Source organism: Schistocerca americana, chromosome 1 (assembly GCF_021461395.2).
Source record: "Schistocerca americana isolate TAMUIC-IGC-003095 chromosome 1, iqSchAmer2.1, whole genome shotgun sequence".
In the NCBI taxonomy this organism is placed as follows: domain Eukaryota; kingdom Metazoa; phylum Arthropoda; class Insecta; order Orthoptera; family Acrididae; genus Schistocerca; species Schistocerca americana.
In genome coordinates this window covers 1,111,377,732-1,111,399,570 of record NC_060119.1, presented here as the reverse complement: position 1 = coordinate 1,111,399,570, position 21,839 = coordinate 1,111,377,732, and the positions used below count along the sequence as shown (strand labels likewise).

The 21,839-nt window shown below is 41.5% G+C and overlaps 1 protein-coding gene across 2 annotated transcripts in view; it reads right to left on the bottom strand.

Moving 5' to 3' along the window:
• Nucleotides 1-21,839, bottom strand: part of LOC124550757 (caspase-1-like) — a 189,675-nt gene that overhangs the window by 47,961 nt on the left and 119,875 nt on the right. For both annotated transcript variants that reach the window (XM_047125483.1, XM_047125490.1), the window contains exon 5: nucleotides 7,533-7,595. In XM_047125483.1, coding sequence (XP_046981439.1) covers nucleotides 7,533-7,595 — 63 coding nt within the window. The remainder of the gene's footprint in view (nucleotides 1-7,532; nucleotides 7,596-21,839) is intronic.

The window sequence follows — 21,839 nt, the reverse complement described above, 5'->3', positions numbered from 1 at the left end:
CAAGGATTGCTCTCTAAAACAGTCTTAAAGACACTGAACTCTCCATCACCTAGATACTTCACATATGTAACACCATATTGTTCAACTGACCTTTAGAATATTTGTTTCATCCCACCTGCTTCTATCACACCACTTAACCCCTCGCAATTCCTGGTGCCCACTTACTTGTGTTCTGAGACTTTATCACTGCACTGTTGTCCTTCCTTCGTCACACTGATAAAAATATTTGCTCATTGCTTGAGATCTAAGATTTCCCCTTTATCCACACAAAAAAATGTATGGCCCCACTTCATCACAAGAGACGCAAAGATCTGTCTTCACTACACAGTGTCCTTCTTCCCCTTCACTGTTTATATCTACATCTTTCTCAACAGCTGCTTTAATGCCCTCCTTGCACTCAACTTCAAGAGCACTGAGGAGTGTTCTTTTGTAATCACTGAATCCAGTAACTGATGCAGGCACGTCCATCATGCCACAAAACAAATTTTCGCCTTTTCTGCCTGCACCTAAGCATCTCAAGGCGTAACAAAATGTTGTATTCACCTCATACATCTTCTCATGGAGAGCCGAAGACTCGAAATGAAGATCTTGTTTACAAACTTTACACAAAGTATGTATATTACCTACAATGACAATTCTTTCACTGTCATCATAAAGTCTAAGGCCCTTTGATCCACAATTACTACATGAACGTGAAACATTAATCATATAGGCAAGTATTTCTAATTCAGTTAACTAAAATCCACTGGAAAAGCCATGGTTTAGATTGTACGCAGCATCACCAGTTCCTTCACAAATTTTCTTCTTCGATGAACTCAGTGACTTAGCTGAAACTTGTTCTTTACACTTAGGAGCACCATCTGTAACACTGTTATTTAAATATCCTGCACCTTTTACTAGTGAAATTCAACATTTCCTCACTTTTTTGAATATGCGTTTCGACCTATTTCCAGCAAAACAGGTTGATATATGCAAAACTAAAAACTGAAATAAATTTGAAGCATGTACTTCGCAGAAGAACCACGTTGAAATCAAAGGAAGTCTAGACTCATCTGCAGTTCCTTTTGGTAGTGTGAACGAAAAATTTATGCACAAAAAGTTACTAGCATAGAGAAGGTGTGGATCACATCACAGAAAGTAAGGGCGTAGCATGCACAGCCACCCAAATAACCTTTTCTAAAAGATATTTCTAGTCAGAATTCGATTATGAAACTCTGCATGTTATTCTTAAAGAATCAATATAATAAACTGTGCAGTTACAAAACTTTGAATTTTTTCACAATTTTGCCCTATATCAGCCATTAAAAAATTGTATGCACATTTCAAAGCTATATACCCTGATACAAATAATGAATGTTCAAACCTTTGTGAGTTGTGGTCAAAACACTGTCTTCGTGCCAATGCAAGTGAAACCAATGCTGTTTGTTTGTGTGTCTCACACTATACTAAGTTGTACGGCGTAAATCGAAAGAACTAAAGCCTGTGTCACCTAGGACGGCGCTTCCGCGCATAGGAGCGGACTAGACAGAAAGGGTGGGGGGGGATGAGAACTGCACATGCGCAACTGCATATCTGCGGACAAGAGTCAGGCTTGGTTGTCTATGGTGCATTGTATTATACGGTCAAATCTATGAGGGGAAAAATAAATATTGAAACCAATTTCGATCATTTATCATGACATAAATATTAATTCACGTCTTGACGACGTTGCATGCAATGCTCCACAGACTTACTCTTCATGACGTCGGGGGGTGAGAACAGCTGACACAGCTTTGTGAAGACGTGAAGTACACTTTTTCTCAAAATGATTATTGTCTAACAATAAGGTCATTGGAACTGCTTGCAATAATTACTGTTTATTGCAAATTGAGCTGCATTATGAGTAAAAATTTAATACACAACAAAATTAACTTCAACTACAAACCGAAATCTTTGTATCTGCTTGGCAACTGCTTTTAAAAAAAAAAAAAAAATGTGTAAGGTGTGTGTGTGTGGATGTGTTTGACTATAGTTAAGTGTAATCGCTCTGCATAGGAAAGCATTAGTCGGAATGACAGACGTCTACATTTGGAAATATCAGTCTTCTCATTAATTTATCCAATAGCATATTCTCGCGTGCTATTAAAGCTTACAGTATGGTGGGAAAGGGTTAACATCTGCTGGTGGGAAAGGGTTAACATCTGCTTGGGTAATATTTTGATCGTTATAATCTGCATAACTAAAAGGACAAAAAGTCCTACACAAAGGGGGTAGGAATTTCTCATTATTATGTATACCTCCAATATGTCAACAATCACATTTTTTAAACCACGAGCTTTTCAAGCTAAGAAATATTATTACTTTCTTCCAAATTCTATATCGTAATATCATCGTCACTTCTATTTGAGTCTGTTTCTGAACAATATGACTGAAAATTTACGATGATACGTTGAAGGCTTATATCCATCATTACTTCCCTGTCAAATTCTTCTTTCTGAAGCTTTTCAGTATACCACAGGGACAGTGCTCATGATGCAGGCGGAATGTTGTCTATTGCCTCATTGTCTGTTTTCTCACGCACAAGAGATTTACTATTGTTACCTCGAATGTTTTGTTTTTTTCTCTCACACAGCCTTAAAAACCTTTGCCCCAATTAATTCTGAGGGGCTACGCTGACAGTGACAGGGGGTACACGAAAAACTATGTGACTCCATTCGCGTGCAAGGAAGTCAAGTTTGACGTTCTGTCATGTGACTTGTATAAATTAACAAGCTTCAGGAGATCGGCGTAAGTCTGATTTATACGGTGTTTAATATTTCTGTTTTTAAGTCGATGAAAAATATCTGCATTTCTGGTGCTTCTACCTGATGTTTCACGTATAACTGGCAATGGCCGACTTCGAAGGTAGGTATCACAATAGTTATGAATCACGTCACGAAAACGACAGCATTCATTTCCGTATGGCAATCATGGCTGATTTTCTTACACGTAAATATGAGTTTATTCTCAGAAACATAACCAGAAGATGAGTCGGAATGCTCAATAATTATTCGAGAACCTATTCCTATGAGAACTTTAATACTGACAGTACCATCACTCATTTTCCAGCAGATCTTCTTCCAATGATTCTAATTGGCCCATTTTTCATCAAGGTAATACACTGCTGAACTACCTCCTTCTCTTGTATCGTGAATCTTTATATTAGAAATAGTTCGTGCTGAGCTTATGTCGCTTCTTTGAACTAAAAACTGTCTCCTTAACATATCTGAAACCAACGTCTTTTAAAATTCTTTACATTGATGAAGCCGCATAACTGTAAGACGTTTTACTGATGTCGGGCATTCATCATTCACATTAAGCACTTTAAAACATCGTTGTTAAAACCATCCATTTGTGTTACACGTTCCTTGCGATTTCCAGGTGACAAGAAACCAAATGCCTCTATGGTTCTTACAGCTCAGACACTTTCGTTTAGAATTCTCTTCCACTTCTCTTGCCGACACCACATTGTTCTAAAGTCCATTCTTGTGCCTTAAATTGTAAACAGTAGGAGACCTGCTTTAATTCATGTTTGAAAAAGGTCTAAAAAAGGTAAATAATCCGCCTGCCTGCTTGTAAAGCACTTCACATTTATTGCTGTCATATGACTGTTTTTTAATCGCACTTAAAACATTTACAAATGGTTCAAATGGCTCTGAGCACTATGGGACTTAACTGCTGAGGTCATCAGTCCCCTAGAACTTAGAACTACTTAAACCTAACTAGCCTAAGGACATCACACACATCCATGCCCAAGGCTGGGTTCGACCCTGCGACCATAGCAGTCGTGCAGTTCCAAACTGTAGAGCCTAGAACTGCTCGGCCCCTCCGGCCGGCTAAACATTTACAGATACACATCCACAGCTATACTGCCACAAGAAAAAATAGGAAAAAAATTGACAGTTGAATGAATAATTCGGCTGTCGCAGACTACGGCACACAGTGCAGCAAGTAGGAGCGAGATTCTCGCTCTCTAGCCGTAACTCTCTCATAGCCACCCGGAAAGAGAGTGAATATTATTTGGTTGAAAGTGGCTAGTGGAGGGGGATGCACAAAACTGGTGAAAATTTGGCCGCCTTCCTACATGACGCGAACTTCAATAAAGTGTAAAGAAGACACTTTACCATCATGTAAGCACTGTGTAGCGTTTGTTATGTGCAATTCTGCACTTCCAGCATGTTTCTTAGGTGCATATCCCTACTGTGCATGTTTGGCAAGACCGATTGCATTGACGAAATTACAAACAAGTGTTGGTTAACCACAGATAGGGTAGTTCTAGAGATATAACAAATTCTAGAGATCATTTCATTGAGGTGTTTGCATCGAGTTTACAACAACTCCTTCAACACTCATGTATCATCCAGTATCACCTCACTGATCTTTAAAAATCACTAAAGAAGATCTCAGAGTAAATGAATATCTTGTTTGTGATTACTGCGTTACCACTCAGGATAAAGTACAGGGATTTCTCTGGAATAGCTCACAGATTACAATTCACACGTTTATAACTTACAAATAACTTACAACATCGACACAAATGCTGATCAAATACTCATGTGACATACTGGGTGACAATTATTGAACTACATGAAATAAAATCGTCATAACTTCTGAACGGTTTGCGTTAGGACGTTCAACCTGCATTCTTGGTTGCAGGGTATGTTGGGAATTAGTGTTCGCAAGGGCACACGGCTTATTGTTGTCGGCCATTTGCACGTGCAAATGTCACGGTACAGCGTGCCTGAGTGTATAGCACTTGTGAAGGGCTACTATGCGAGCAATAACAGCCCAACTGCAGATCAAACGAAGTTTGCAGCCATGTGTAAGCGGAAGACAACCTGTCCAAGAGTGATAACAATCAAGAATTTGATTCACAAATTTTAGAGAATGGGTAGATTCGTAATGACAGAGTGTCCATGTCAGTCATTCAAAAAGGTAAGATCGCCTGAAAACATCGATAAGAAATGCACTGTGTTTCAGACCAGCCCCAGGAAATCTATCAGACAATCTGCACAACAGGTGGGAATCAACAGGGTGACACTGCGACAAAGTGTTCTTGAACACATGCATCTCTACCCATGCAAAATTCAAACCCATCAGCCATTAAGCCCCAGGGCTATGGAACAGCAGTTATGTTTCTCTAACACTATCGCCCACAAAATTGATGAACAGGGCTAGCATGTCCTTATGGCTTGGTTTAAGGACAAAGTGCACTTTCATTTGGATGGGTTCGTCAATAAACAAAATTGGCGCATTTGAGGGACTCAGAATCCATATTTCGCAATCGAGAAATCTCTTCACCCTCAGTGTGTGACTGTGTGGTTTCCAATGTTCGGTCACGGAATAATCGGTGTGATACTCCTTGATGGCTTGGTGACAATCGAATTGTACATGAAGGTTTTAGAAGATAATCCATAGTGCCCCTGATTTCGATAAAATGTGGTTCACGCAGGACGATGCTCATTCCCATCGAAGCAAAAGAGTGTATCTTGTCCTGGAAGAGGACTTAAGGAATCGCATTCAGGCTCTGGGGTACATAGAGGTTACTGGCGTAGGTCTTGATTGGCCGCCATATTCTCTGGATCAGCACAATGATACTCCTTTTTGTGCAGCTTAATATAAGGTATACAGCAATAACACCAAAACCATTGCTGAGCTGAAGATAGACATGCAGGAGGTCATCGACAGCAGCGATTTTCCGACACTTCTGTGGGTCATGCAGAATTCCGCTATTCATCTGTGCCACATAATCACCAATGACGGCAAGCATATCAAACATGCCATATCCTAAATCCGAATATCTGTAGGGACACGTACGTCTTGAATGAAGTGTGTGTCCACTGTGGTTTGTAACTGATTTATGTGATTTTCATATACTTCAATAACTGTCACCTTTTATGTGCAACTATCTGATTGAGTTCAGTATGATACAGTGTGTGTGTATTCTTTGCAGTACAATTTCATACATTTTTAAAATGTCACTTTCCAGCTTCGTAGCACATTTACCACTTTCGAGATGAAAATGCTGCCCTATACAAAGACGGAAATAATTTCATGAATCTGTGCCACCATCAGGAAGGTTTCGAATGGCATTATTTTGGAATAGAACTACTGTTGTAGTGTAAGGAAAATATTTCTTTGTGTATCTACGACTACATATTGATACACATCTTTATTACGACATCAACAAGGCTGAATAACGTTTCAAGAATACAAGTACAATTCCATGTACCCATAAGATTCGTTGTGTAATACCTGCTGACAAAGGTATAGTAAAAACAAACACATATTCTACTTTTATAGAGAGCAGAGAGGAATCAGTGGCTGCTCTTTGGAAAGAAATGCTGTTAACAGACAGCCTATATGTATGGTTGCATACTTCTTACAAATTTATGAAGAAACGGATTAAGTATAGTCCAGGTTCTTGCGTCTACATGGACCATCTCCATCATTTGTGTTTCCTGCCACACCAAATACTTGTGTTATCAGAAGATGTGGCATTCTTAGAAGACTACAACTAGTGACATCTACTAGAAGAACATGATCTTCCCCTGCATCAGTCCGGTGAACATTAAAGATTTAATTGGAGATTCGAAAAAGCCTGATGTAACCACTTTCATTGCCTTTTCACTGAAGCTACACTATAAATGAATCATAATACCACAACAGTAATATATACATTCTTTTTATATAATGTTACTTATGAACTGTATTTTTTAATAATTTGTGTTTCACATTTATGTGCTACCTCCTTCATTTTGATAGGATATTGATGTTGACAAAATAAATTTTTGGGCATGATGTCTTTGATGTGCCATCTTCATAAGAGTTTTTACCGTGTTCAAAATACTATATCGATACAGTAGAATATCTTTTCTTAAGAAAAATGAAAGTGGAGTGTTTTGAGATATTCAAGGTCAAAAGTCAAGGGCAGTTACCTTGATTATGAAAATTCTTAGAAACCTCCAAGGTTGCGTATCAGTGTAAAACCCTACTCGTTAGCTTTTCAGGGATACTAGTTTCATTGCTGTACCTGTATAGAATCAGAAATATAGACATTTATGCTCAACCATACACATGTAAATCTCACACTATTCCCAAACTTCGCAGACTTGTGACTTTCTTCGCAGTTGTCCTACACCTCTGCAAACTGGTAATTCTACATCTCTTATCTGGATCACTGGATGCACCAAATTTGAAAGACATCTGAGATGGTCAGGTTGTAAATGTTACTTTTTTGTGTTGAATAACGAGGACTCACTCACACCTGGAAATGTATGACATAGGGCGATGAAATATTCTTTAAACAGACAAGGCTCGTGTTATTTTGCATGGTGCTGTGAACGTACAGAACTGTCGTACATGAGGTCCAACTGTGCCATATGTTGTGCAAGGCAGGAACATCCAATGCCTTTATCTTATCTGAATGCCCATCGTAGGGCTACTGATGAGAAAACCTTAACTAAGAAATTAACTTTTCAAACTATCAGACGGATATTAAGACAATGTCTTACCTGCACAGGTGTAGTATGGCGTAACGGATCCAATGGAGTTCCAGCCATCCATCCCCTACTCGCCTGCAACAGAAAGACACACTCGATTAGGTTTCAGATTTCGGTAAATTACAGTACATTGAATGTACTAACATGGTTGAAAGTATATGAAAACAGAAGCGGAAACGTTCCTGTAAATATGGGTCTACAGTATAATTGCGATACAATTGTGAATGTGTAGTTACAGGCCACTAATTTCTTCTTTTGCTGTAAACATCATCATGGATTACTCATTGCACACAGTCAACAGTCTGCAATAGTAGAGCGGCAGTGAGAGAATGAGCCCAAATCGCTGACTCAACATATGGCAGTACTTTCTAACTTGTGTCATCTTATACATTTACATGTCATATTGAAGGTCACAATTGACACATGGCAAGGTCATCCAGGGAGGAGGGTGGGGGTGGGGAGGGGGGGGGAGGGGCAGGATTGTAGTGAGAGATTATCCAATATAAATCGAGCTCCCTCCCAATATCTGCCCATTTTGCTCCTACCAAATAGGAACCATGCAATATGTGTTGTGCCAAAACAAAGGGGTGGCTACAGCCAGACTTCCACATATTTACTTACATTGTTTGGAAGTCATGGAATTTCCACTGCTTGAAAATCACACTTTCTTAACAGCGCCAAATCATGTTCTTCACCCATGGTATGGGAAGAGGAGCAGTACTGTTACTGCTATTTTGCCAAATGGCAAACAATCTGAACACTATTCTATAATGTTCAGTGCCCACATGGCCATGTATACATTTGTATTACGACCTATTAATGTTTTCCGACGTTCACATAACCAAGATGTATCATATAAATATACACACAAATGGCATATACTCAAACACACTTGTGATATAATTATGCGCATGTCTGTACTCCACAATTATGGCCAAGACGATATGAATGTGTGCTGAGCGCCAGTCCACATGTGCCATCCCTGACGCTAGATGCATGTTACGAGGCAGAGATAAGGACACTGTCCAGTGCCTCAGGTGAGGAGGAACAAAATTATACTAGATTAATAACAAAAAATATTCCTTCTAAGCTACATTTTAACATTTATCGATAAATCACTCACCCAGTTGCATGAGAATTCTCAATGGCTAACCGTAACATCGCAAATAATATTGTTTATGGTTATCTACAACTTAAACAAGAGCTCCTGTAAACATGTTGGTTTAGAGATGGTGCACAAAACTCCTCATCCATCAAAAGAAACCATCACTCAGCTCTACTAATCACTTTTATTATCGATGCAAGAAGAAATTGAAATGTATTAATTAAATGTAGGCATACAACTGTGATCTTACTTAAGTCTCTTCATATACCTTGCTATATGTAAGAGATTATAAAGAAAGAAGTGCAGCTGTAAAAGTTCCATGCATGTTAATGGAATTGCATGTTCACCACCGTGACTGAATGGATGAAGTAGCCCTGTCACAAGAGCCTTGTAGTTACCAACTGGTCCTGTATTTATACTTGAAACTGGCACACGAGGAATCGCTCACTAGTGCCTAATAACAAACACGCATAAGACAAAACATTGTGACCACTACCCACCACGATGATGGATGCCACTTGGTGGCATTACAGGCACGTGATGCAGTAACAAAAGCATGGAATCAGAACAGACACAGATAGGGAATCACATTAGTGAAGATGTGGGCTGCAAATGGTGAAATCCACTGAGATAAGTGACTTTGACAAGGGGCAGATTATTATTACACAGAGCCTGTGAACGAGTATCTCGAAAACGGCGAATCTGGTCGAATATTCATGTGCTACTATTGTGAGTATCTATGGAAATAGGTACAAGGGCATTGAAACTACCACTAGGCGCTAAATAGTTTGGATGCCCACGACTCTTCACAGAACGTGGGGTTTGGGGACTCGTCTGCTATGTAATGCAGGATAGATAGTGATCTGTGACATCTCTACCAAAAGCACACAAAGCTGGTGTACGCAACACTGTTTTGGAGCACACCATTCATCATACATTGTTGAACATGGAACTCTGCAGCAGCCCACATGTTGACCAAACAACATCGTCAATTACGGTTCCCGATGGCAAGAGACCATCAGGATTCGACCTTCGATGAATAGAAAAGTGTCAGCTCTTCACGCGAATCACATTTTCTCTGTAGTAGCTCGATGGTCTTCTCCACAAACGTCGTCATCGAGGTGAACAGCCCTTCGAAATGTGCAGATGCCAAGAATGTAGGCTGGTGGGAGCATTATTATGCTATGGGAGACATTCTCCTGTGCTTGCATGGGATCTGTGCAGTAATCAATGACACGCTGACAACTGCGAAACATGTGAATCTTTTCAAGCTTAATGTCTTCCCCAACAGCGATGTCATTTTTTAGCAATATAATTGTTATTGTTTGGGAGCCAAAAGCGAGCTCCAGTGGTTTGATAAGCATTATAGTGAATTCACATTGATATCTCGGTGACCAAATGAGCCTGTCGTAAATCCTATTGAGCCCACTGGGTTGCTGTTGGTCGCAGTCTCTGTGTATGCAAGTCAGCGGCCCATTGTTTATGCGAATTACACGATCTGAGCATAGATATCTAATGCCACATACCTACAAAAACCTACCAACAAACTGTCGGATCCCTGATACGCACGATTTTTGATGTAGTTCATTCCAAAGATGGACAAACAACCTATTAAGCATGTGGTCATAATGTTTTGGTTCATCAGTGTACATGCTACCGTTGTCTAGTCATGTGATTGCAGGAAGACTAATCTTCTTCCGTCAGTGTAAATCCACCCTGAGGAGATTCGCTTTGAGCACATATATTCATAATTTCAAAACTCTATCACAGCCGATTGTACACAGTATTGATGGAATAATCTAACATACATTTAGTGAAAGCAGTGATTTTCCACCACCTCAGAAAGTAAAGATGAACACTGTGATCATATTTCACGTCGTGGCAGAGGAAGAGCAAAGTAAGATACACATATATTTCTGTTTATGTCATCATATGAAGTGGACGTCATGTATTTGAGCCATGTGTATTGCTGGACTCTAGTCTAGTTGGTGACAGAAAATGCTACTCTTATTAACACATTCAAACATGACAGTATGAATTTAAAACATATTTACGAGACATATGTATGTAGTAACACACAAAATTCAGTGAATTCACTGAAGCTCGAAATTTAGTGCGGATGAAAATGCGAGATGCTTTCAACAGTTTCCACAATGAAACATTGTCTCAAAATATGATAGAAAACCGAAAGAGATTCTGGTCGTATGTAAAGTACACCAGTGGCAAAAACAAAAAAAACAGTCAGTACCGTCACTGCACGATAGTGATGGAAATGTTATCGATGATGGTGCCAATAAAGCGTAGTTGCTAAATACTGTTTCCGTAATTCCTTCCTTAAAGAATGCGAAGTAAATATTCCAGAATTCGAAAGCAGAACAGCTGTTAGCATGAGTGATAAAAACTTGTAGAAATCTTAGGTGTTGCGAAACAACTCAAATCACTTAAGAAAGGCAAGTCTTCCGGTCCAGATGGTGTACCAATCCGGTTCCTCTCAGAGTATGCAGACACAATAGTGCCTTTCTTAGCAATCATATACAACCGCTCGCTTGACGGAAGGTCTGTTCCTAAAGACTGGAAAGTAGCACAGGTTGCACCAGTATTCAGGATAGGAAATAGGAGTAACCCATTGAATTACAGATCCATATCACTGACCTCAATTTGCAGTAGGATTTCGGAGCATATACTGTACTCGAACATTATGAATCACCTTGAAGAAAATGACTTATTGATACATAACCAACATGGAATCAGAAAATATCATTCTCTTACTTATTCCACGAAGTAATGAGTGCTGTTGACAAGGGATCTCAGATCGATTCATATTCCTAGGTTTCCAGAAGGCTTTTGATACCGTTCCTCACAAACGACTATTAATCAAATTGCGTGCATATGGAGTATCGTCTCAGTTGTGTGACTGGATTCGTGATTTCCTCTCAGAGAAGTCACAGTTCGTAGTGATAGACGGTAAATCATCGAGTAGAACAGAAGTGATATCTGGCGTTCCTCAAGGTAGTGTCATAGGACCACTGCTGTTCCTGATTTAGCTAAATGATCTAGGTGATAATATGAGCAGCCCTCTTAGATTGTTTGCAGATGACGCTGTAATTTACCGTCTTGTAAAAAGTGGCAATTGCCACTAAACAAAGAAAAGTGTGAGGTCATCCACTCGGTATTACAAGAAATCCGATAAATTTTGGGTATACGATAAATTGCGCAAATCTAATGGCTGTCAATTCGACTAAATACTGAGGAATTACAATTACGAGGAACTTAAATTGGAAACACCACACAGATAATATTGTGGGAAAGGCGAGACAAAGACTGCACTTTGTTGGCAGAACACACAGAAGATGCGACAAACCCACTAAAGAGACAGCCTACATTACACTTGTCTGTCCTCTGCTAAACTATCGCTGCGCGGTGTGGGATCCTTACCAGGTGGGATTGACGAGAGACATCGAAAAAGTGCAAAGAAGGACAGCTCGTTTCGTGTTATAGTGCAATAGGGGTGGGAGTGTCACTGATACATTACGCGAGTTGGGGTGGCAGTCACTCTTTGTGGCGAGATCTATTTACAAAATTTCAATCACCAATTTTATCATCCGAATGCGAAAATATTTTGTTGACACCCACCTAAGCAGGAAGAATTAAATGATCATCAGAATAAAATAAGAGGAAACTTAGCTTGAACGGAAAGATTTAGGTGTTCCTTTTTCCCACGCGCCATTCGAGAGTGGAATCGTAGAGAAGCAGTATGAAAATGGTTGGATGAACCCTCTGCCAGGCACTTAAGTGTGAATTGCAGAGTAACCATGTAGATGTAGAATTTGTTAGCATATGAGCTGATAGCTGGAATCATACGCTATATAGTTTTCCAGTAATTGATAAAATGAGGGAATTGAGTGAAGAACGATACAAACGAAACTTCCAGGAGATTCTGCTTAAAACGTTGTATACTACTGCTTACTACATCAGTATACTGTAGACTATTGACAAATTGGCACAGATAGCATGCACTCTTCTGAGGGTGTGAAGGTTACACATCTATATGCTGACACAAAAATTGAGGGAATTAACGCTAGAATGATACAGCTGGAAAGTCTTGTGAATGTGGTTACTACAAATAATGAGATGTTGGGGTGGCTGGATGTTAAAATCCTGCAATGTGAACTACATGTCAATGACAGGGTTGAAGAAGTCATCACAAAACTAATTGATATATATATCTAAAAACAAAGATGATGTGACTTACCAAACGAAAGCGCTGGCACGTTGATAGACACACAAACAAACACAAACATACACACAAAATTCAAGCTTTCTCAACAAACTGTTGCCTCATCAGGAAAGAGGGGAGGAGAGGGAAAGACGAAAGGATGTGGGTTTTAAGAGAGAGGGTAAGGAGTCATTCCAATCCCGGGAGCGGAAAGACTTACCTTAGGGGGAAAAAAGGACGGGTATACACTCGCACACACACACATATCCATCCACACATATACAGACACAAGCAGACATATTTAAAGACAAAGAGTTTGGGCAGAGATGTCAGTCGAGGCGGAAGTGCAGAGGCAAAGATGTTGTTGAATGGCAGGTGAGGTATGAGTGGCGGCAACTTGAAATTAGCGGAGATTGAGGCCTGGTGGATAACGGGAAGAGAGGATATATTGAAGAGCAAGTTCTCATCTCCGGAGTTCGAATAGGTTGGTGTTAGTGGGAAGTATCCAGATAACCCGGATGGTGTAACACTGTGCCAGGATGTGCTGGCCGTGCACCAAGGCATGTTTAGCCACAGGGTGATCCTCATTACCAACAAACGCTGTCTGCCTGTGTCCATTCATGCGAATGGACAGTTTGTTGCTGGTCATTCCCACATAGAATGCATCACAGTGTAGGCAGGTCAGTTGGTAAATCATGTGGGTGCTTTCACATGTGGCTCTGCCTCTGATCGTGTACACCTTCCGGGTTACAGGACTGGAGTAGGTGGTGGTGGGAGGGTGCACGGGACAGGTTTTACACCGGGGGCGGTTACAGGGGTAGGAGCCAGAGGGTAGGGAAGGTGGTTTGGGGATTTCATAGGGATGAACTAAGAGGTTACGAAGGTTAAGTGGACGGCGGAAAGACACTCTTGGTGGAATGGGGAGGATTTCATGAAGGATGGATCTCATTTCAGGGCAGGATTTGAGGAAGTCGTATCCCTGCTGGAGAGCCACATTCAGAGTCTGATCCAGTCCCGGAAAGTATCCTGTCACAAGTGGGGCACTTTTGTGTTTCTTCTGTGGGAGGTTCTGGGTTTGAGAGGATGAGGAAGTGGCTCTGGTTATTTGCTTCTGTACCAGGTCGGGAGGGTAGTTGCGGGATACGAAAGCTGTTGTCAGGTTGTTGGTGTAATGGTTCAGGGATTCCGGACTGGAGCAGATTCGTTTGCCACGAAGACCTAGGCTGTAGGGAAGGGACCGTTTGATGTGGAATGGGTGGCAGCTGTCATAATGGAGGTACTGTTGCTTGTTGGTGGGTTTGATGTGGACGGACGTGTGAAGCTGGCCATTGGACAGGTGGAGGTCAACATCAAGGAAAGTGGCATGGGATTTGGAGTAGGACCAGGTGAATCTGATGGAACCAAAGGAGTTGAGGTTGGAGAGGAAATTCTGGAGTTCTTCATCACTGTGATTCCAGATCATGAAGATGTCATCAATAAATCTGTACCAAACTTTGGGTTGGCAGGCCTGGGTAACCAAGAAGGCTTCCTCTAAGCGACCCATGAATAGGTTGGCGTACGAGGGGGCCATCCTGGTACCCATGGCTGTTCCCTTTAATTGTTGGTATGTCTGGCCTTCAAAAGTGAAGAAGTTGTGGGTCAGGATGAAGCTGGCTAAGGTAATGAGGAAAGAGGTTTTAGGTAGGGTGGTAGGTGATCAGCGTGAAAGGAAGTGCTCCATCGCAGCGAGGCCCTGGACGTGCGGGATATTTGTGTATAAGGAAGTGGCATCAATGGTTACAAGGATGGTTTCCGGGGGTAACGGATTGGGTAAGGATTCCAGGCGTTCGAGAAAGTGGTTGGTGTCTTTGATGAAGGATGGGAGACTGCATGTAATGGGTTGAAGGTGTTGATCTATGTAGGCAGAGATACATTCTGTGGGGGCTTGGTAACCAGCTACAATGGGGTGGCCGGGATGACTGGGTTTGTGAATTTTAGGAAGAAGGTAGAAGGTAGGGGTGCGGGGTGTCGGTGGGGTCAGGAGGTTGATGGAGTCAGGCGAAAAACCTTGCCGCCACTCATACCTCACCTGCCATTCAACAACATCTTTGCCTCTGCACTTCTGCCTCGACTGACATCTCTGCCCAAACTCTTTGTCTTTAAATATGTCTGCTTGTGTCTGTATATGTGTGTGTGTGTGCGAGTGTATACCCGTCCTTTTTTCCCCCTAAGGTAAGTCTTTCCGCTCCCAGGATTGGAATGACTCCGTACCCTCTCCCTTAAAACCCACATCCTTTCGTCTTTCCCTCTCCTTCCCTCTTTCCTGATGAGGCAACAGTTTGTTGCTAAAGCTTGAATTTTGTGTGTATGTTTGTGTTTGTTTGTGTGTCTATCAACGTGCCAGCGCTTTCGTTTGGTAAGTCACATCATCTTTGTTTTTAGATATATTTTTCCCACGTGGAATGTTTCCCTCTATTAATTCATATCACTAATTGATATATATGTGGATATGTCAATTCAATACCTAAGGCACTTGACTATCATCGCTACCACAAGTCTCAGAAATGGTTTAGTATATGATGTTATGTCAATGGCAAAGCATAAAGTTATTAAAGCGCAAAAAGCTTTCGGGGGAAATTACGGTTGCTAAAATTAACACAGCTGCAACGAGAACAATCTCTCTAGAAATTTCTAAATCAGTAACTGAAAATCTGAATAGACTCTCATGAACTACAGATGGAGGCAGAAGAGTAGAAAGAGGTGAAGAATAATAATAAGAAGGAGAACAAAACACTATTACAAACGTGAGGATAGATAGTTAGACACCATGTATGTGATCAGCAAGAATGAACAATATATGCTATGTTCAACTTAGGTTGGAGTATAGATTTGGAATATGAAGCTAATACTCTTAAAAACTTCAAGTTGTGACAACTATCTGCCTAAAGAGAAGCAAGCATATGCTGAAATATTACGTATGAGTAATGCATATAGGAAACACAAGGACCATAAATGATAGATAAAAGGTTCTATAGGTAAGAAATATACAAATTGTTCTGGGTAACGACAAGCGCCGGCCTCATGATCAAGAACATACACTGACTACGACCGCACCACAACAGGAGTGGCCTCTAGCCGAAGAGAATATAAGCGCCGCTCCTTCCAGGTTCGGCCGGACTGTGGAAGACGCGCACTTGTAGAGAAAGACTAGAAGAGAGGCACTATAAAAGCCATGACTTGTGACCCACATGAACTTGTGTGATTAACTTTGTGTGATTGACATTGTATGCAGTGAAGGACATTGATTATTTGCATGTTGTCAACTGCTTGCAACAACTCGTTGTAAATACAAAGATTAAATACTGTCATTTCAATAACAGTAATGAAATCCATTAATATCGTTTGCTTGTATGTTGTGTAGCTATCCAAGAAAACAGCATCCTAGGCACCCTATAGGATACAAGAGGGCAGGATTCCACATTGGCAACGAGTTATCAGAAGAACCCAGTGCCTGGCGGCTAGCGAATTTTTTCTTCTTTCTGCTGGTGCCTTAATTTTGTCTTCTCTTTTCTTTACAGGGACATTTACTTGCTTTAACGGTTTCTTTTGATGATCATTGTTTTCAGGTGACCATTGCAGATATTTTCTTTTCTTTTGTACGTATTTTTCTTGCTTGCCTTGTCTGTTTCTTGCTTTTCTCTCTTCCAAAATGACCACCCCGACAATCCCACCCACTGCTCAGGCACCACAGTTGCAATCATTAGATGCAACACAGTTAATGCAGTTGTTTCAGTTCCAGACGCTGCATATATCTATGCTGCACAATACGGTGCAGCAGCTACTGGTTCATAATGCACGCCCGATGGACCAAGCACCACATACAGCAACAAATACTGCTATACTGCCTTTTCGATAGTTTCATGGACAAAAAGAAGACTGGCTCGAGCGCTTGTACCAATTCGAGGCACACACACACACACACACACACACACACATCAAAAACAGTTTTTCTTTACCCTGTTTCCTAAAACTCCTGAGGATAGCCGTTGACTGTGGATATTGTATCACAGGCACAGTCCATTTGACAGACAACCGCTGCCCCAACGGTAATGGCAGGACGTCGACTGCCGTGGGGACAGCCGCCGCAAGGGATAGAGAAGACAAAAGGGTAGCATTCATCATGCACGGGCATCTGCGGCAGAACTGGGTCACGCAGTAACAGGGGATCCTGACCAACATCGAGCTGCGCCTTTCAACACCAGCGCCTGATGATGCCGTGCCAAATCACGGACGACACGGCACAGCAGAGGGGCTGAAGGCAATGCTCTGCGTTGCTGCACCAGACTCCTTTCATTATAATGACCAATGGCATGACACAGTATCCTCCTTCACAATACCCACTATTAACATAACCGACCCTTGCATGACCTGTCGCAGTCGACAAGATATCTGCTACTGCCCTTACTACCCGACCTAACTATCGCAGAGGTTTTTCTCCCTTGGCCCTTGTTTCGTCACTTCTTTCCCCTCTGCCCTTCAAGCCGCTTCACTTTGTTTGACTTTCAATGCAATCTATCTCCAGATGAGCATGTATTAATTGTTTACCTTAACCAGACGTACGCAAACATCGCAGTACCCACATCCTGCGAGACCTCACCTTAGGGAATACTTTCCCTTATGCAGAGATGGCAGATCTTTTGTGTTCACCATCATGCTCGGGTGGGCATGGAGGGCTCCACCTCTTAGTATCACATACACAAGGTATAAAGGGAGAGTGCACTGGTGGAGTTGTCACTTGTACTCAACCCGTTCATGTGAAAAGATTTCTGCCGTGATTGTGACCACACAACAGCAATTAACAGACTTTGAACGTGGTATGATAGCTGGAGCTAGACACACGGGGCATTCCATTTCGGAAATCATTAGCGAATTCAGTATTCCATGATCCACAGTTTCAAGAGTGTTCTGGATTGTTAAATTTCAGGAATTACGTCTCACCACTGACAACGTCGTTGGTGACAGCTTCACTTAACGAGCGAAAAACGGTTTTTGCGTAAAGTTGTCAATACTAACAGACAAGCAACACTGCATAAATTAACCGCAAATATCAATGTGTGATGTACGAGGAGTGCATCCGTAATGTCTTTAGAGCAAAATTTGGCGTTAATGGACTACGGCAGCATGCGACCGACGTAATTCCCTTTGTTGACAGCAGTCATCGCCTGCAGCATCTCTCTTGGGCTCGTGGCGATATCAGTTGGACGCTAGATGACTGGAGAACCGTGGTCCGGTCAGATGAGTCCCAATAACAACAATAGCTATATATATATATTAGAGGGAAACATTCCAAGTGGGAAAAATATATCTAAAAACAAAGATGATGTAACTTACCAAGCGAAAGCGTTGGAATCTTGATAGACACACAAACAAACACAAACACACACACAAAATTCAAGCTTTCGCAACCAATGGTTGCTTTGTCAGGAAAGAGCGAAGGAGAGGGAAAGACAAAAGGATGTCTGCTTGTGTCTGTATATGTGCGGATGGATATGTGTGTGTGTGCGCGCGAGTGTATACCTGTCCTTTTTTCCCGCTAAGGTAAGTCTTTCCGCTCCTGGGATTGGAATGACTCCTTACCCTCTCCCTTAAAACCCACATCCTTTCGTCTTTCCCTCTCCTTCCCTCTTTCCTGACGAAGCAACCGTTGGTTGAGAAAGCTTGAATTTAGTGTGTGTGTTTCTGTTTGTTTGTGTGTCTATCAACATGCCAACGCTTTCGCTTGGTACACTATCTCAGAAATGGTTTAGTGTATGCTGTTATGTCGATGGCAAATGGCAAAGCATAAAGTTATCAAAGCACAAAAAGCTATTCAGGGGAAATTATGGTTGCTAAAATTAACACAGCTGCAACGAGAACAGTCTCTCTAGAAATGCATAAACCAGTAACTGAAAATCTGAATAGACTCTCATGAACTACAGATGGAGGCAGAAGAGCAAAAGGAGGTGAAGAATAATAATAATAAGAAGAAGAAGGAGACGAAAACACTATTAGAAACTACATTAACGAACGTTAGAATAGAGAGTTAGGCACCATATATGGGTCAGCATGTATGAGCTACATATGCCAGGGTCCCATCCTGTGTGTTCATCTAAGGCTGAAGTATACATTTGGAATACAAAATATGGGGGGGGGGGGGGGGGGGGGGGTACCAGGTTTATCAAAGCTAATACTCTTAAAAGCTTCAAGTCCTGACAACAATCTACCTAAAGAGAAGCAAGCATATGCTGAAATATTATGTATGAGTAATGCATACAGGAAAGGCAAAGAACATAAATGATAAATAAAAGACCCATAAATAAGAAATTTAAAAATTGTTCTGGGTAATGACAAGTGCCGGCTTGAAGGTAAAGAACGAAATCACAGAGAAGGCTGTGAGACGTCAGCCAATAGTACGCTAGATAGGACCGTACAACGACATGAGTGGCCTCTATCCGAAGAGAATATAAGCAGCGCTCCTGTCAGCATCGACCGGACTGTAGAAGACTTGCACTTGTGGATACAGAGTAGAAGAGAGGCACTAGAAGAGCCGTAACTTGTAATCCATATGAACTTGTGTGATTAACTTGCATGGACATTGTATGCAGCGAAGGACATTGAATATTTGCATACCGCCAACTGCTTGCGACAACTCATTGTAAATACAATGTTAAGTATTGTCAATTCAACTGCTGTAATAAACTCCATTTACATGCTTTGCTTGTATGTTGTCTATCTATCCGAGAAAACAGCATCCTAGGCACCCTATAAGATACAAGTGGGCATGATTCCATATTGGCGACGAGTTATTATAGTTCAATTCTTTTATCTTGGCGGTTCGCACATGCCCTCCCAGACGTGGGAGATTGCTGCGTTGCCAGTTGTAGCGCCAAGAGAAGCAGCGCCATAGTATAATATAGTTCGCAAACTTACGTTTAGGGGGGAGCGCGCAGTTTATGAAGTAAAGTCACCATGGCCGCATTAACCCTTTCGCTGCTACAGAGACGTGTTCCCCGCATTCCGGGATGTGCACGATTTTGTCATTATTGCACTGCTCGCCTGTGCAGACACATGGTGTTTCGACTGCTTTGACATACTGTATCATTCGATTTCACAAAAACTAATTGGCTCAAAAATTTGATTTTTAAACATCTTCTTGACTGATGCCTTCCCCCCATAAAAGACTTAAGTTTGTTTCGATTTTCAACGCAGTTATTGTGCAGCATTAGATGTAGTAAACCATTGCACGAAATTTTGAAGAGTTTGCACAGGTAAAAATATACTTTCCGTATGGTCGATTTTAGTTGCCACTAGAAATTTCAAAAAATTACATTCAAACGAATAAAATTCATGAAGTAAGACACTTCGATATTGTTTTTAAATAAAGAAAATAGTAAGCACCAATCAAGGTTTGAACTCAGAACCTCTTGTTTAGCAGTCATACACTTTAACCATTATGCTAACGCAGCTCGTCGTTCAGTATGTGTCCCAGAGGACTTTAACATATCACGCAAAATACCGACAAACATTGTTGGTATGATTATGAATTACTCACATTTCGTCAAAGTGCAATAGAAAATAAACAATTACCGCTGTTCTTTATTGCGAAAAAGCAGTTAGTGAGGATGAAACAAACACCTTTCGTTGCTATCGCCTGAATTAGGAGGCTTATTGCTTTTTTGGTTTAATTAACTAATAGAATATGAAGCAAGTGGTATGAAGAATGCTTTTTCCAAACCTTCTATAAAAGGAAGTCTGCTATCAAGACATTGCTTTTGTTCAATTACTTTATTTATGACTGAACGTTTCTAAAACTGAAGACAATCGTCCGTGCTCTGCACTGCAGTTGAGCTCTGGCAACTTCGTTCTCTGTTCATTGGCTGACTGTGTTTTATGACGTCAGATGCGCAGAACGAACCTAAACTCGGCTGCCGTCATAAATGACGCACACTTTAGAAGAACGCAGTGTCTGGCGGCCAGTGAATTTTTTTCTCCTTTCTTTTTACTGGCGCCTTAATTTTCTCTTCTCTTTTCTTTGCAGGGACGTTTACTTGCTTTAACAGTCTCTTTTGCTGATCAGTGTTTTCAGGTGAGCGTTGCAGACATTTTCTTTGCTTTTGTTGTTGTTTTTCTTGCTTGACTTGTCTGTTTCTTGCCTTTCTCTCTTCCAAAATGCCCACCCCGCCTATCCCACCGGCTGCTCAGGCGCCACAGCTGCAAGCATTAGATGCAACACAGTTAACGCAGATGTTTCAGTTCCAGACGCAGCAAATCTCTATGCTGCACAACATGGTGCAGCAGCTATTGGCCCACGCTGCGCGCCCGACAGATCAAGCACCACGTACAGCAACAAATACTGCTATACCGCCTTTTCGACAGTTTCATGGACAAAAAGAAGAATGTCTCGAGAGCTTGCACCAATTCGAGTCACACACACACACACACTGACACACACAGACACACACACACACACACACACACACATCAAAAACAGTTTTGCATCACCCCGGTTCACAGAACTCCTGATGATAGACGTTGACTGTGGATATTGTATCACAGACACATTCCCTTCGACTGTTCAGAGATGTCACTAAATCCGTCCAAAGATGTAAACAACCATGCCTGAGCAGCGCCAATTAGACAGAGGGGGACCGACAGCCGATCAGTTCGAGTCATTCCACCTCGAAGGAGGTACACGGCTCGTTTTGTCTGTAGCTCAGCTATGTCTCAACAGTCAATACCGCAGAAAGATCACATCCGCACTGTTACTTTGTATCAGGAAGGGCTTTCAACAAAGGAAGTGTCCGGGCGTCACAGAGTGAACCAAAGTGATGAGTGATGTTGTTTGAACATGGAGGAGATACAGAGAGATAGGAACTGTCTATGTCATGCTTCGCTCAGACCGCCCAAGGGCTACTACTGCTGTCGATGACCGCTACCTACAGATTATGGCTCGGAGTAACCCTGGCAGCATGTTGAATAA